Below are 17069 nucleotides of genomic sequence, written 5' to 3'. Positions count from 1 at the left end.
GCCGACAAAACCGCGGTGCTAAAACCGCGATGTCAAAACGCGCCGACAACAGTGCGCCGACAACAGCGCGCCGACAGAAGCTTGATTTAAGTTAAGGTTAGGTTTAGGGTTAGGTTTAGGGTTAGGTTTAGGGTTAGGTTACAGCGCGCTTTTGTTGCCGCGCTGTTGTCGGCGTGCTTCAGCGCTCATTCGTCGGCGCGGTTTTGTCGGCACGGTTTTGTCACCGCGGTTTAGACAGGCACGCTTTGAGACCTCCAGCCAAACTAGCTACCATAATTCTTCCTAAAGAAGGATAAAGGTATTTGTGAAAGCTGTAAAAGAGGTTTTCATATTGAAAACTTCAATTCCTTCCTCAGGTGTCGTGATAATACTGTTTCTTCAGGATATCTATGCAATCGAGCTATGGAGCCAGATATCATATAGTTTTTGTCCAGAAGTTTTCTGTTGTCATTTAAAAAAAAAACACCCCAAAAATGAATGAAATAAAATGTCCACCAAAAAGCCCACAACCCCCCAATTAAACACATTGGCTTAGATGTCTTAAAAAGTTGAGCAACTTGCAATCAGTACTGCCCTTTGTGAGCCATTAAATGCGGTTTTTGATTTCAAGGAATTTGAGAGTAATTCTTCTGGAAGTCTATTCCTGGCTAAGCTTACAAGGCTAATTTCGGTACATTCAAACTGTCTGAACAGATTGTAAGTCATTAAAAAAAAAAGAAGAAAGATTTTATTTGTTGTTGTTTCTTTGTTTTGCTTAATTGTTTCTCTCAATATCGTGCGTCACATGACTTAGGCCCCAGAGGCCCTTCGGATGAGGTGGAGATGATGAAAATGAAGACAACACGGAGACTGTTTTTAAGCGAAAGCTTTGTTTTAGAAAGAATTATAAATGTGGATTTTATGTTTATTGAGGTAGCAAAAACAAAGGAAAGAAGTGCACATAATACACAGTCATGCTTCTGCAAGACTCATCAAAAATGGCACATAATAAAGTACAAGGTTCAAGGTTCATTTTATTTATATGCCGCCCTATTCCCAGCGGGACTCAGGGCGGCGCACAAACCCAAAGGAGGGGAAGGGAAACACAAGAACTACAACAAAAAATACAGGGAATTTAAAACAACCAACAGCCACACGATTCGAGAGGGGAAGGGAAGAGAGGTGAGCTTAGTTATTCCAACATGAGATAATAGTTTTTGTAAGCTTAATGTGCATTTTCCCCCTTCTTGAACTCCCACACTTGCAAGCTTAACAGAATAAACCATTCTTCTTATTCTATTACCATAATCTCTTCACTTAATTTTCTTTGGATTTATAGTTATATGAGCTGCTTGTTAATACACTTGCAATAATTTCAACACTCTCCCTAAAAATAATCTTGAATATAACCAATGAAACTAATAAGCAGACTTCTGAAATGATAAATAACTGTTTGTTCTATATTTTGTTTCGGTTAAGATGGAAATCTAGTATTATCTAATTCTTGGACAAGATACATTAAAAAGCACAGATGTTGGCATTTACTGATTTACATCACAAATATTTATCACAATGAGTACATTCTTATTTCAAGGATATAAAACCACACAGAGATCATTTTATGAAAAAAAAATTAAGTATGTTCACCATGCTATCTGAGGTATCTAAATCCAAATCTCTCTCTATATTAATCTTGAGCATTTGCTAGAAAATGCTCTTTTCCACTTTAATCTCGTAGAGATTTTAAAGTGCATTTGTGTTTAATGCTCTATTAAAAAAAATCCAGAGGATGTTTTATTTATGAAATTTTAAAGGGTTCTAGATAAAGTTTTCCTTTATTTGTCATAATATTGGATTGTCTACAATCTTTTCAGTCTTTTTTTCAAACTAGGAAAATAAACCTGTTAATCTGGAAATCTGGATAATATTCCAGTGTTTTTGGACTGTATGACTTGTTTTTTTGTGTATACCATTTACTGTCTATTTGTCCGTCCATCCCCATCTTCTCTCTTTCTCACTCTCTTTCTTTTTCTCTCTCTCTCTCACACACACATAAATATTCTGGTTTTTCATATATATATTAACCTATTATATATCTTGTATGTTTGTAATTGTCTGTAGCTCCCTACTTTGTGCTGGCCTATGACCAAAATAAAAATGTGATTCATTGGTCAACAATTGAATGAAATCTTTACGTGTATAATTTAAAGATCTGATTCGATTTCATTCTAAAATATAAGAAATAAATTACCTTAATGTAATGTAAAATCTTTCATAGGCAATTAGGAACCCCATCATCAAGACAAAGAGGTTCTCTCCGAGTTCCCTACTTTATGGAAGGATGGATTGGTGAGTTTTCTTGGGTTCAAAAGTTTTATTTTCTTTTAAAACAAACATTTCATCATTCCTCAATCAGTAAGACATCGAAGTACAATTTTTTGTGTGTCAAAATAGTTCTAGTTTACCACCAAATTCTTGTCTAGCCTAATGTATACCCCTCCCTCCCTCCACCCTCCCCCCAACCCCCCTCCTCCTCCCCCCCCGACTTCCCAAGCCAAGGTGGCGCAGTGGTTAAATGCAGCACTGCAGGCTACTGCTAGATCAGCAGGTCAGCGGTTCAAATCTCACCGGCTCAGGGTTGACTCAGCCTTCCATCCTTCCGAGGTGGGTAAAATGAGGACCCAGATTGTTGGGAGCAATATGCTGACTCTCTGTAAACCGCTTAGAGAGGCCTGAAAGGCCTATGAAGCGGTATATAAGTCTACTGCTATTGCTATTGCTATTGCTATTGCTATTCCCAGAACCCGTACACGGTATGGATTTTTAGCAAACACAGTCTAAAATCTATTGAGAGAAAAGAAATAAAGAAATTAATGACATCTCTACATTGACCTTAGCTTCTTCTTGCTGAGCTAACTTTAAACAATTTAAATCATTTCTGATCTTAAGCATAGGCTAACTGGAATTTCTTGGTGCCGTATTTATTTTGTATATAGTCAATCCATTTTTTGGTGAGTTTTCTTAACAAGAAGGGTTTTGGACTAAAATTAGGGAGACTCAAATCCCCCGTAGAAACTCACAAGGAAACAGTGAGCTAGTCATTCTCTTTCAGGTCCACCAGAGTTCTATCAGAGAGAATGAAAGAAGTCCATTTAACGCATCTAAAGCGCCTAGAAAAAAAGATGGGATGGATGGATGGAAAGATGGGAGAGAAGATCAGTCGACCTGCTTGTTTGGGAAAATGTGCACTTTGCCTACGTACAGATCTATCTTTGCATTCTTTCTAACTTCGAAGGTAGTAAGTGCCTCAAATCTCCAATGTGTTGGTAGTGTAAAAGAGACAATTGCTTTCACTTTGTGCAAGGAATTAAGGGAGGGAGGAAGAATCTTTCCATAGTGAAAAATAGTCTTAAATTTAATATGCATCTAGCAATTAACAATGAATAAAAATAAATTCCCCTGACTCTAAAAATAAACTTGGAATTTCCTCTGAAATGTCAGTAATGACGTTAGTGTCACTTTCCAAACGGATAGGCCACTCTTAAATTTTTTTAAAAATTTTTTTTTAAAATTCAGAAGATTTGCTGACCCTCTTCTATTCTCCATGGAATTACTGTAATGTACAGACCACATTATTACAGGGACTGAAGAGAGCACTGGGGTGGTTTATTCTGTCTTTCAATTCTTTGTGAATCATTTCGTTGTAACATTGTAAGGAAGAGGAAATGAATTATAAAATAGAGATGAGGGCTTGAATGAATAGGTGACATGACCTGTCAAGGGAAACCTACCTATAATTTCTTCAAAACCACGTGATTCCAAATATAACCATACCTCAAAAGGAGGAATAACATGCTGAATTTGAATAATACCAAATATTAGCAGGCCCATTCATAGAAGAAAGGAACATAGTTCTGTAAGTGTCCAGTGTATTGGGTAGATTAAGAATTCATGCTGGAAAATTCTCTTCATCTCACAGAACCTATTTAAAGGTATATAAACTATTTAACATTCATGCAAAATAAAATAAAATAAATGAAATAAAACAAGGCACCACCACTGGTCTCCAAGTACAGGTGCTTTCCAGGAGATGAATTCTTGAGTACTTTATACGTGTGGAGGAGTATGTAGGTTTTTTAGCTCCAAGTGCTCTTCATTACCTTTGTGTGATCCACATTGTTCATGTATGCATGAAATGTTTCACTGAATTGTTTTTATTATATGTCAAAAGGGAAGGCAAAAGCATAACAAAAAAAGATTATGTGAGATTTTTAAATGATGACAAAAACCACTATCTTGGCTTATAGGCCTATAGGCCTCCAAACATAAGCCAAGATAGTGGTTTTTGTCATCATTTAAAAATCTCACATAATTAAGTCAATAAATAGGATGAAGTATGAAAAAACACTTGGAACCAGATTAAAATTTTACAACCAGCCAAGAAGTAAAAACTTCAAATAACCTGAATACTTGGTGGAAGATAAATAACAGAAGTACCAGATGTCAAAAAAATCAAGAATGAAGAGACCAAAATTAAATGGAAATTGGAAATTTCAGAATTGGAAACAAAATGCAGTCTGCGTTAATACTGCATATAGGCCCATGTTTCTGTGTTCATGTCAGGTCCTGCTTCATTTAATAATCAGGAAAGAAACCACTCAACTCCATTTGTCTGAAAGCAAGTGTACTTTTACTAATTACAAACGAATAGTAGCAAAGCTAAGCTGAATCTGGTTAATTAGGCGCAAAAGCAAAGAATATCATGTATAGTTCAATCCCCTCCCCTAGGCACCCCAGTCCATAGTCCAATTATAATTCACCCAACTGTCAGGTGGGAGATATCTTCAAAAAAACCCTCATCAGGGTGGAATGCCTGGACAGTTAACCTTGGCGGGAAACTCCCTTCCTCCACATGCGCAATGAGATGGTCAGGACAGCGTCTAGAATGTTCCTCCAGCACATAATGATTCCCCTCCCAAATACCATGCCCCCCCTCCCTGTTTCAATGGCAGCCGAAGCAGCAGCAAGGCAGAGGCTGACAGTTCTTTTCTGAGCAATGAGGCTTTCATGTGGATTAGTTGGCATTTACCTCTCAATTTATATATTTTTTCTGGTAAAATCTCTACATTACTCCAATATATGTTTTATAAGTATGTGTGTGTGTGTGTATTGGGACAAGGGTGGGGGAAGACTTTCTAAAACATGTTCTGATTTTGGACAACTTTTCCAAATGTATGTGAATTTGTTTAAATTGTCCTAACTGGGAATGGTCAAATGGCAAAATGTTATTCTCTACAACAGCCCAAGTTGACATAGAATCTGCTTTGGTAGGTTATTGTAAGTACTCAGTTATGAATTTACAGTATTTTACATACCTGAGTCATTTTTTTCTAAGAATTGTGAAATGCATTGCTCGACTGCTGCACGATTTGGGAAGACCTAAAAAAACAGGGGCTGGGGCTCTCTCCCAACAGATGAAAAATCTGGATCCAGAGTTCCTTGGATCACCCATGCCTTTGGGTATTTTCATTTATTTCTGTGGCGGTGCTCTGAGGTCCCTTTTCAATATTCTTGTCTTGTTAACTACATCCTTAATTCCCAGCTAGGGGAATCTGTAATCTTCAGCTTCTCCATCTTACGATTCGCTTCTGGTTTTAAACCTTCCTTGAGGTGAGATGTAATCTAGCAAGCAAAGAAGCGCCATTTCTTCTGGCGTTGCTGTGAGTTGGCATGATATAGTTGGCATCATGTCAGGATGCCCACGCATAGCGTGCAGACAAGACAAAGAAGAATGATGCCTTCTGTCTTCATCTTACAACTTGATCCTTCTTCTGGCAAATCTCACTCTTTTTTTTTTTAAGGTTCTATGCAATGGAGTTGGGTAGAAATGCCGCTCTTTGAAAAGAAGAGAGACCTATTCTATACATCTCCATACATGTCTCAGTCATAATGGGCTATGCAATGATAACAAGCATAGCAAGAATTATCTTTTATAAATAATTATTGCTAGTAATATAATGATGTTTAAATATACACATGGCATGAGCATAATAAGAATTATACCCAAAACTGTATGTGTTTTTGGTTAGTGAGATTTCATTATGAGCATCCTAGTTTTCAGAGATATGGCATTACTCTGAAGAGGTTAGGTATAGGCATAATAATAAAAAATTATCTCCATTTTTCTTATTCAACTATTTTATAGCCCTGGGCAGGTTTGGGATAGGAGAGTGGGATAGAGAATAAGAAATCACCTTAGAAAACCTCACATTAAACAGAAACACCCACCACTGAAACTATTTATGTTTTGCTATTAACAAACACTATTGTCCCACTCCTTTCCTTGGAATAGAATTGCAAAATCCAACCAAGTTAACAAGGGACAACAAAACACACACACACACACACACACGTCATAATGAGGCCTTGTGGGTAATTCATCTGCACTTGCTTGTCTTCATGAGTTCTTTAAGTCTTACAGCAGCTATTATAGTTCACTCCCCTGGAGTAAGATGGTTTTCCTAGAGAAATCACTGCCAACAAATATTTCTTTCCCTCTCTCCCAGCCCCCATTTTATAGATCTGTGTCACGTATGCCTGGCTTTCTTTTAATCCACTAGGAGCAGCTGGTCGAATCCAGCATGTACAGTAGATATAGAGAAACAATGGTGATATTGTTACTGCTATAGGAAAGACTCTTGATATATTGATTTTAAAAAATGCAATGATCGGGCTTACTAGGAGCTTGGGTTTTTCTTTAACATCCATTTTAAGACTCTAAACTTTTCCTTAAAAATATTTCTAAAATCAGTAAATTCTAATGCATCTTTTTAATAACTTCCTCTTAACATTCATACATTCAAATTCACTTTCAATAATATTTAGGAATATTTCAGAAGGCTACATATTGGGAAGAAAAAGTGCAAAAGATAAAGATGGGATCTATCTATCTATCTATCTATCTATCTATCTATCTATCTATCTATCTATCTATCTATCCATCCATCCATCCATCCATCCATCCATCCATCCATCCATCCATCCATCCATCATCTATCATCTATCTATCTATCTATCTATCTATCTATCTATCTATCTATCTATCTATCTATCTATCTATCTATCATCTATCTATCTATCTATCTATCTATCATCTATCTATCTATCTACCTACCTACCTACCTACCTACATCTATCTATCTATCTATCTATCTATCTATCTATCTATCTATCTATCTATCTATCTATCTATCTATCTATCTATCTATCTATCTCTATCTATCTATCTATCTATGTATCTATCTATCTATCTATCTATCATATCTATCTATCTATCTATCTATCTATCTATCTATCTATCTATCTATCTATCTATCTATCTATCAACTATCTATCTATGTATCTATCATCTACCTACCTACCTACCTACCTACCTACCTACCTACCTACCTACCTACCTACCTCTCTCTCTCTCTCTCTCTCTCTATCTATCTACCATCTATCTATCTATCTATCTATCTATCTATCTATCTATCTATCTATCTATCTATCTATCTATCTATCATCTATCTATCTATCTATCTATCTATCTATCTATCTATCTATCTATCTATCTATCTATCTATCATCTCAATAAATAAAGGAGCTATTCCTGACATACCCTGACTGTTAAAATGAGAATTATATGAAGGAGAAAGGTCTAAATAAAAACTGTCTCAATTAAACTACTGTAAGAAAAGGATCGTTTCATATATGTCTAGTAAAAAAAAAGGAAATAAAATAAAATACCATAACATACCATATTACAGTTTTAGGCATATCAAATATGAAAATAAGCCCAAGATGTATGATTTATTGCTAAACACAGAGAAAAATAGATGGGAAGCCAAAGTTATCTTCTCAACAGTGTAAATATGCATTGTAGTTCTATCAGAGAACAAGACAAGATCAAAACCGTCAGTGAAATAAAAATTAAAAATTATCTTCAAAACAAACAAAATCAAGACTAAGTGACTTTGAGGGGAGGTGCACACAGAAGAAGAGACTGTCATTCCTTATATAATTCCACCCACAAATTGCCTTGTATCCTTGTGCTATAAAGGGAATAGATTTTTTAGCTGCTGTGAGTCGAAAACAGGATTGGAACAGCAAACTTTTGTACAACACAATCCTATTACACGTGCTTAATAGAAGTAAGCCCCCAATGAGTCCAATGGCTTGCTCTTAAAGGTAAATCCCAAAAAGGATGGCAGCATTAGCAATATAGCAGCACGAAACAACTTGCAACTTTTCCAAGGGAAATCTTGGAAAATTAGCTTTTAATTGAGAATTGAGGCAGCCTGGAAACAGAAAATTGTCTTCTGCAAAAGAGGACTACCACGGAAAGGATCTTCCTCTGAAACAGTAATAATTGAAAGCCTCTCAGCCTCTCTCCTCGTGCTTAGTTGCCCTTTGTTCGATGTAGGATTTAGGTCAGGATCCAGATTGTGACCTTCTGCGACTCTGATAAATAGCAGTTCCAATGAATTCTCAAAGAGGACCCAGGGAACAGCTGCATTTACTAAAAGATGTTGCAGTTACAGGGCCCAGGGTGACACAGGAAGGAGGAGGAGAAGCGCAGCCGTCCCTGGCAGATGGCTGCCCATGTGCCCTTAATTGGCAGAGTTTCAAACAAACATGGTTTCTTATTCTGGCCTTATTTGCGCCAGTTGCTGCTGCAACAGCAATTTATACTCAAGAGCATTTTTTTTACCTTTGTTAATTCCATAGAACTGAGCTAGCACATTTCTGAATAAAGCCTCAGGCAAGTGAAAGTGTGATATGGTGATTAATTGCTGGGCTAGGCCTGAGGAGACACAAGTTTGAGCCTACTTTCATCTACAAAAACGCAGAGTGGGTGAGCCGAGGTGGCGCAGTGGTTAAATGCAGCACTGCAGGCTACTTCAGCTGACTGCTAGTTCTGCAGTTCGGCTGTTCAAATCTCACCGGCTCAAGGTTGACTCAGCCTTCCATCCTTCCAAGGTGGGTAAAATGAGGACCCAGATTGTTGTTGGGGGCGATATGCTGACTCTGTAAACCGCTTAGAGAGGGTTGAAAGCCCTATGAAGCGGTATATAAGTCTAACTGCTATTGCTCTCTCTCTCTCTCTCTCTCTCTCTCTCTCTCTCTCTCTCTCTCTCTCTCTCTCTCTCTCTCTCTATCTATCTATCTATCTATCTATCTATCTATCGGATTGTTGGGGGCGATATGCTGACTCTGTAAACCGCTTAGAGAGGGCTGAAAGCCCTATGAAGCGGTATATAAGGCTAACTGCTATTGCTATTGCTATTTTGGGCTAGTCACCCACTCAGCCAACCTACCTCAGACAGAGGAGGAATGCTAAGTACACTTGGATATTCTCCTGGAGGAAAGGCAAATGCAGCAAATCAATAGATGAATACACAAAATATTTAATTTTGCAGCCCAGTTTAAGCCATTTAAAATTATGAGAATACTTCGCTCTTTCAAACATTCTTTAAATAGGCTGCAGAACTGAAACTAGAATAGAAAATTAGGGAGAAAATACAATTATCTTGGGGAAAACATCACATGGTTTGCCTGCTAAAAAAACTAGTCACTGTTTGTATTAGGGAAGCTTTTTGAAAACCTTAATAGAATCAACAGGACATTTTAATTGAGGTTATGAAATTATTATCATAAACTCATGTTGTATATGAATCAAGTCAGAGAGACAAAAATTGATGTTTACTTGTACATCCTGCCTTTGCTTTGGCAGCTATAACAATAGCAATAGCAGTTCGATTTATATACCGCTTCATAGGGCTTTCAGCCCGCTCTAAGCCGTTTACAGAGTCAGCATATCGCCCCCACAGTCTGGGTCTTCATTTCACCCACCTCGGAAAGATGGAAGGCTGAGTCAACCCTGAGCCGGTGAGATTAGAACCGCTGAACTGCAGAACTGCAGTCAGCTGAAGTAGCCTGCAGTGCTGCATTTAACCACTGCGCCACCTCGGCGAATGCTGGCTGGGGAATTCTGGGAGTTGAAGTCCGGACATCTTCAAGTGGCCAAGGTTGAGAAACACTGAGTTAGACTTATATACCGCTTCATAGGGCTTTCAGCCCTCTCTAAGCGGTTTACAGAGTCAGCATATCGCCCCCACAGTCTGGGTCCTCATTTCACCCACCTCGGAAGGATGGAAGGCTGAGTCAACCTTGAGCCGGTGAGATTAGAACCGCTGAACTGCAGATAACAGTCAGCTGAAGTGGCCTGCAGTACTGCACCCTAACCACTGCGCCACCTCGGCTCATACAACACTGTATTCTACGTCAACTTTATTTCATCATTTTGTGAGGCAGATGAGGCTACATTATCAGTGAGTTGCTGTGGTTGGGAGAGATAAATTTGAATCGGGGTATCCATGATGGCATTACACTGGTATAGCCCATAAGGTGCCCTTATATTCCACTTAGGGAGGCCATTATGACGAAATAATTAGTTGTTGAATTCTCTATCCATTGTCTATTTAATCAGAAATACCAGCCGCTTTTATACCTTTGTTATTCATTTTTTATTTTATTAGTCAACTGTCTTTATTCTTCTCTGTAAGGCAGTGTTGGGGACTTGTACCGAGTATACATGTTCAGCGGTTCCACCACAAATCCGCAAAGCCCTTATCCGCGGAGACATAAGCGCGAAGACTAATTCGCACCGTTCAAAGCGCTAAGGAAAAACGCGACCCTACCGCGATGACATAAGGGCGGAGGGCAAATCCGCGCATTCCCAAGCACTCAGTACCCTAACCCTAACCCTAAATCTAACCCTAAACCTAACCCTAAAACAAACCCCTAAACCTAATCCTAACCCTTACCTTAATTGAAATCGGCTTTCTGCCGCGGCGCCGTTTTAAAGCGCCCTTCTGTTGCCGCGGTGGTGATGACGTGCGGTGATGACATCGCGGCTTTAGCGATGCAATTTTATCACCGCTATTTTGACGGGCGTGGTTTTGTCGTGCCACGATGTTCAGCAACTGGGGTGTTTCAGAGCAAAGTATCGAAGCACTTTGTATACTTTCTCCAGATTAAATGGATATAGAAGGGGAAGGGATTGATTAAAGCTTAACAATCTCATCTGGATGTTCAAGTACTGGTATTTACATCTGGGCTGGTGTTTTCATGTTAAGCATGGCAAAATGTGCAATTCTGGACGTGCAGGGCCAAATAAATATTATTTCTTTAAGATTTGTGTCTAAACAAACTCCAAAGATAGGTGAAAACAGTCACTCCGAATTCCAATCTGAATTCTGAAAGAATTCTCAATTCTTTCTATGTTGGAGTTGTGATTCTTTTGGTGCATCAAACCTGTTCTTCCCTTGTTTTTGTTTTAAATAGAATAATTAATACTTATTTGGACAAGAGGGGGGTCTACCCATTTCTGAAACAAAGCATGATATAACCCCTGCTTACAAAGCTTTGCTCAATCGAACTTTTTTGGACAAATTTAGTCCAGACAAGTTTCTAACCTCCCTGTTTTGGAGAATGTAGTAGCAAAAGAGGTAGCACTGTAACTTCAGAAGACCCTAGAAAAAGCAGATTATTTGGACCGGTGGCAGATGGGCTTCAGGCTGGGCTCTGCATGGAAACTGCACTGGTTACACATGTAAACAAGCTTTAGAAAGATTGACACTGGGGGAATACAATCTTCCTAGTCCTCCTTGACTTCTCAGCAGCTTTTAATACTATCCAGCCGTGGCACGACAAAACCGCGCTGGTCAAAATCGCGGCGCTAAAGCCGCGATGTCATCGCCGCGCGTCATCACCGCCGCGACAACAGAGCGGCAACAGAAGGGCGCTTTAAAACGGCGCCGCGGCAGAAAGCCGACTTCATTTAAGGTAAGCGTTAGGATTAGGTTTAGGGGTTTGTTTTAGGGTTAGGGTTAGGTTTAGGTTTAGGGTTAGGTTTAGGGTACTAAGTGCTTGGGAATGCGCGATTTTGCCCTCCGCGATTATGTCACCGCGGTAGGGTTGCGTTTTTCCTTAGCGCTTAGAACGGCGCGAATTAGTCTTCGCGCTTATGTCTCCGCGCAGAAGGGCTTCGCGGATTTGTGGTGGAACCCTATCCAGCTATCCTATCCTTCTGGATTGGCTCTGATGTATAGGAATGGAGGAGGGAGGGGCACCATTCTTTGGTGGCTTTCCTGTTTCCTAAAGGGTCATCTTCAGGTTGGCGCTTGGAGTAGAAGAGAGATCTGGCTGGAAACCTCTGATCTCTGGGGTGCCCCTATTCCCTCCATTCTTTCAAAGCTACACAAAACTGCACGCAGGACTCACTTATTGAGATGCAATCAAGTATCGTCTGTATCACCTCTTAACAGGGTTATATTCATTCCCTAGTCAGAATTGGTCTACTACTAAGGGATCTCTTGGAGCAGATCACATTACAGCTGTGATCTGTTGCCCCAATTGCCAAACTGAAGTTAGGAAGCCCTTAACTGCAATAACTCCTGTCCAATTCATCTCCCATTGGCATTACTGTAACATTTTCCCATGGACTGTTTTTGAAAGGCATTCAGAAGGTACAGCAGTTACATACCACATTAACATTAGAGAGGTTCCTTCCCTCTGGCCATCATCCACACCCTCCATTCTTACTTTGTTTGTAAGGAGTAATGGAATCACTGACCTATTTCACGCTTCTTGTTATCAATGGAGACGAAGCATATGCAGGGATTATTGGAGATGTATTGTACCGCCCAAGGAGCATCAAACTGGGTGCCAGCTTCATAGAAAAGGCCCAGAGCATAGCGAGAGGAATAGCTCACAGATTCCAGCTGCTGCCTCCAACCTTTGTTAATTACTGTGAAGGAAACAAAAATGAGGCAATTATTTTTCTCTTGGAGCATTAAACCTGCAAATAATACTACGGTTAATCTACTTAATTCCCTTTTTCTAAAATAACACTTCTGTGTTTCAAGAAAAGGCCGTTCACGTTGTTTAACGAACTCTCCCTTCCACCAACCTAGCTTTTGTTATGGCTGCACAAATATGTGTCGGAGAATTTCCAAGTCAGGAAATAAAGGCAGAAGGTTATAGGTGGCCATCGTTAAAAAAAAAAAAAAGGACGATTAAGGAACCTCACAAAATCGCTATGTCTGTGCTGGCAGGGTATGAGTTGTAACTTCTAAATTTCTGTCAAATGCCAAGTTGTGAAAGCCTGCTCTAAATGCTCACTAAATTAGTGAGAGATCAAGTTTTCCACTCAGCAATCGTTCCCCCATTTCATCCCAAAAGCTTTCGACTTTCTCAACCACATTCTCAATTTGCAAGTCTATGTGCATGTACAGAGGTTATGGAAAGGCAATTTTATTAACATTTGGAAAAGGTTTCTGGAACAGAGAGATAATTTTACCAGATCTCCTCTTCCTGTGACAACAGTAACCCCTCAACTACAGAATGCATAAACGATCAAAATAAAAACTGCACCAGCATGTTAAGGTTGAAAAGCACTACCATGACTGAACTCGGCCAGTATGGTATAGTAGAAAAGATGATGGGACTCACACTGGGGAGACCAAGGTTCAAAACATCCCTCCACCATAATTGTGTGAAAAGGTGAGATAGGGCCACGTAAGAATGTACGACCAGGCTGAAGTTGCCATAAGCCGAAAAATGGAGCAATCACATATGCAGGTGGCAAAAGCAAAATCTTGTTAAACAATCTCATCTGGTAGATAAGATGGAACCAGGTAGTTAAGGATCAAAGCAGAAATAACAATAGCAATAGCAGTCCAGATCTTTTTTTTTTTAATTTCAAGAGAAAAATTCCTGAAAATCTGTAGGATCACTGAGAGTTTCTTCCCTTGGGAAATAAGTTTAACTTAAGCAAAAAGTAAAATACCTTTAGGACACAAAATCAACCAATTAATTAAATATTTTTCTTGCAGAAAAGTATTCAGTTTATTCAATTGGGGAATAACCCCCCCTTCTCTTTTAAAATGGGTATCTCAGACTTTTTATATTCCAACAACAATGTAATAACAGTCTAATTACTCAGAAGTCAGAATGTAAAATACTTGACATCACAAAGGAGCCAATATTGTCCCAGATAAGGCAAAAGAAACAAAAATCTATAACCAATTAGCTGAAGAATGAATATTCTTCACATTATAAAAGTAACTTGCATAAAAATCTAATACCGAGAAACTGATTATGGAGAAATCTATCGCGATAAGGAAAAAAAACATTCAGAATGAAAAATCCTTAAGAAAAAGGAACTTTTTTTTCTTAAAAAAAGAAAAGAAAAAAAATTCCCTCTTTGTGGAACCATAACCAAATTCAATATTAAGTTATCCCCCCTCAAGTCAGAAAAAAAAAATCCACTGGCAAATGCTATTTATTGAAAAAAAGCAATAAATGGAATCTTTCTAACGATGAAATTACTGAAAGGTCTGTCACTTCTTTTCTCTCCCTGAATAAATTTCAGATTTTATTTTCAAATATTTGGAAGCACCTTTGAGATCACAGGGATTTTCCACACCAACCTCTATTAGCAAAAGCAAAAAAACAAAACTCCAGTGGGGGCAAAAGTCTTATCTTTTTATTTATTTATTTATTTTTATTTTATTAATATTTATATAATATATAATATTATATTATAATATTATATATTATATAATATAATATTTTGCTGTCCAATGAACTGGATTAAACTTTTATTGCTAACTGAAAACCATTAATTTACTTGAGAGACCGCCTGCTGCCAATCACCTCCACTAGACCGATTAGATCCCACAGATTAGGCCTCCTCCGAATTCCATCCGCCGGCCAGTGCCGACTGGCGACTACCCGGAGGAGAGCCTTCTCTGTGGCTGCTCCGACCCTCTGGAACGAACTCCCCGTGGAGATTCGAACCCTCACCACCCTCCAGGCCTTCCGCAAAGCCCTTAAAACCTGGTTGTTCTGACAGGCCTGGGGCTAAAGAGCTGTTGTCCCCGTCTCGAATGGTATGACTGTTGTGTGTTTTTAAATTATGTATTGTTATGTTTCGTCTTTTATTTTCTGTCTGTACCCCCCTTCCCTGATTTGAATTGTGAGCCGCCCTGAGTCCCTTTCGGAGGAAAAGGGTGGCATATAAATATAATAAAATCAAAATCAAATCAATTAATTTCTTGCCAACATAATCCAAACACATTGTTATAGAAGATCGAGCTCAATTTGTTTTTCTCCTGAGGAACTCAACCATCACCGAGTTAGGTCACAACTGGATTGAAAACTTAAGAGCAATTCTGTAGGCTGATTTAATTTTTAATGGGTAGTTAGATCACAAAATGATTTCTCCATGAAGACCATTGCAACTGTTTATCTTGAGAAACGTTTAATACTCTCAGCTTGTTCCAACAGAAAAGCCCTTGAATTTGGGTGAGTTTATTTTGCTACATAATTAGTGTGAACTTAATCTGCTTTTTCCAAAACTTAAATTCCATTTTCATGAGGTTGTCATTTTCTTTAATTGTTGAATTTCCTTTTGCAAGGTTATCTTTCTGTTAAATGCCTCAGCTTTAACTATACACTTTGAAAGCTTTTTCTATATAGGCTGCGTTACTGCAAAGATTTCAAAATTATGAACTTGAGGGGGGCACTTTTTTAAGGTATCGCAGGAGTCAAAATAGTTGTCTATAAATCACCTGTGTTAAAATTAGCCAAATTTTCAACCAGATCATTTTTGATTGGTGGAGGTTTCCCAAACTTACCCAGCTCTTTTATTTAAAAAGATTTGTTATGCTTTGTCCAATTTGTAGCTACTTCAACGGGTGAGATGGGGGCGGAAGGGGATCTTTCTTTCTTGCATTTATGAAACACATTCCCTCCTCCGGGTTCTGAATTTAGTAGAAGATGCAGAGAAAGTTTCCACTTCCAATTACTTTTAACGACCAGACTGATAAATACTTTTCAGCAGCCTAGAGAGGAAAACCAAAAAGCTACAATTAACGTATCTCTCTCTTGACTAAGCATCTCCTTAGTCTCTCTGAAGGTCTGGATGGCTTCATTCTAAGTGAGACATGTATCTCACATAGCAATAGCAGTTAGACTTATATACCGCTTCATAGGGCTTTCAGCCCTCTCTAAGCGGTTTACAGAGGCAGCATATCGCCCCCCACAGTCTGGGTCCTCATTTCACCCACCTCGGAAGGATGGAAGGCTGAGTCAACCTTGAGCCGGTGAGATTAGAACCGCTGAACTGCAGATAACAGTCAGCAATAATAGCAATAGCAATAACAGTTAGACTTATATACCGCTTCATAGGGCTTTCAGCCCTCTCTTAAGCGGTTTACAGAGTCAGCATATCGCCCCCACAGTCTGGGTCCTCATTTTACCCACCTCGGAAGGATGGAAGGCTGAGTCAACCCTGAGCCGGTGAGATTTGAACCGCTGAACTGCTGATCTAGCAGTCAGCCTGCAGTGCTGCATTTAACCACTGCGCCACCTTGGCTGAAGTAGCCTGCAGTACTGCGCACTAAGCACTGCGCCACATGCTCCAGTGTCGGTATGTAGGAATGTATCTAAAGCCAGTTGCTTCTTTTCTTTATTACAGTCCATTCCATATCCATTCCAGATGCCACAAGTTGGCAAACCTTTTTTGCTCCTAATGGTGCAAACTAAGTTCATCTATGGGATCTTTGAAGCTTACCGAAATTCTTCTTATATGGAATTCTTCCAGGCCAAAAATAAATAAATAAATAAAAATACAGAAAAGGCTCAGCCCCATTCCATCATCACATATGCCCCTTGCAGCTCTTGAAGATAGGAATAAAATACTTCTCTAGCCAAATGGTTCTTGACAAGCAACAGATTCTTCCTAGATCAGGGCATGGGAGAAAAGTGCTCGCTTTTTAATTAAAATTGACTTAGCCTGCACTTCTTCAACCAAGACACGAACTAAAATTCAACTTTCCTTTGGTCTCTCTATGACACAACTCTAAAAATTAAAATGCAACCCCCCCCCCAAACCCCCTCACCCCAATCCTGCCCTCTTCCTCATGTTTGCATATTGTCTCCAAAATATGTTAAATAGCAATAGCAGTTAGACTTATATA

General features: G+C 39.0%; 1 protein-coding gene across 1 annotated transcript in view; it reads right to left on the bottom strand.

The window, feature by feature from the left end:
* RNLS (renalase, FAD dependent amine oxidase) overlaps window positions 1–17069 on the bottom strand; it is a 138298-nt gene that overhangs the window by 21885 nt on the left and 99344 nt on the right. The window contains exon 5 of the mRNA XM_087702182.1: window positions 12659–12832. Within this exon, the coding sequence (XP_087558308.1) occupies window positions 12659–12832 (174 nt within the window). The remainder of the gene's footprint in view (window positions 1–12658; window positions 12833–17069) is intronic.

This window comes from Thamnophis sirtalis, unplaced genomic scaffold, assembly GCF_051295495.1.
Source record: "Thamnophis sirtalis isolate CommonGarterSnake01/CBP01778 unplaced genomic scaffold, rThaSir2_p1.2 scaffold_15, whole genome shotgun sequence".
Lineage (NCBI taxonomy): Eukaryota > Metazoa > Chordata > Lepidosauria > Squamata > Natricidae > Thamnophis > Thamnophis sirtalis.
This window is presented reverse-complemented; position numbering and strand designations above follow the sequence as displayed.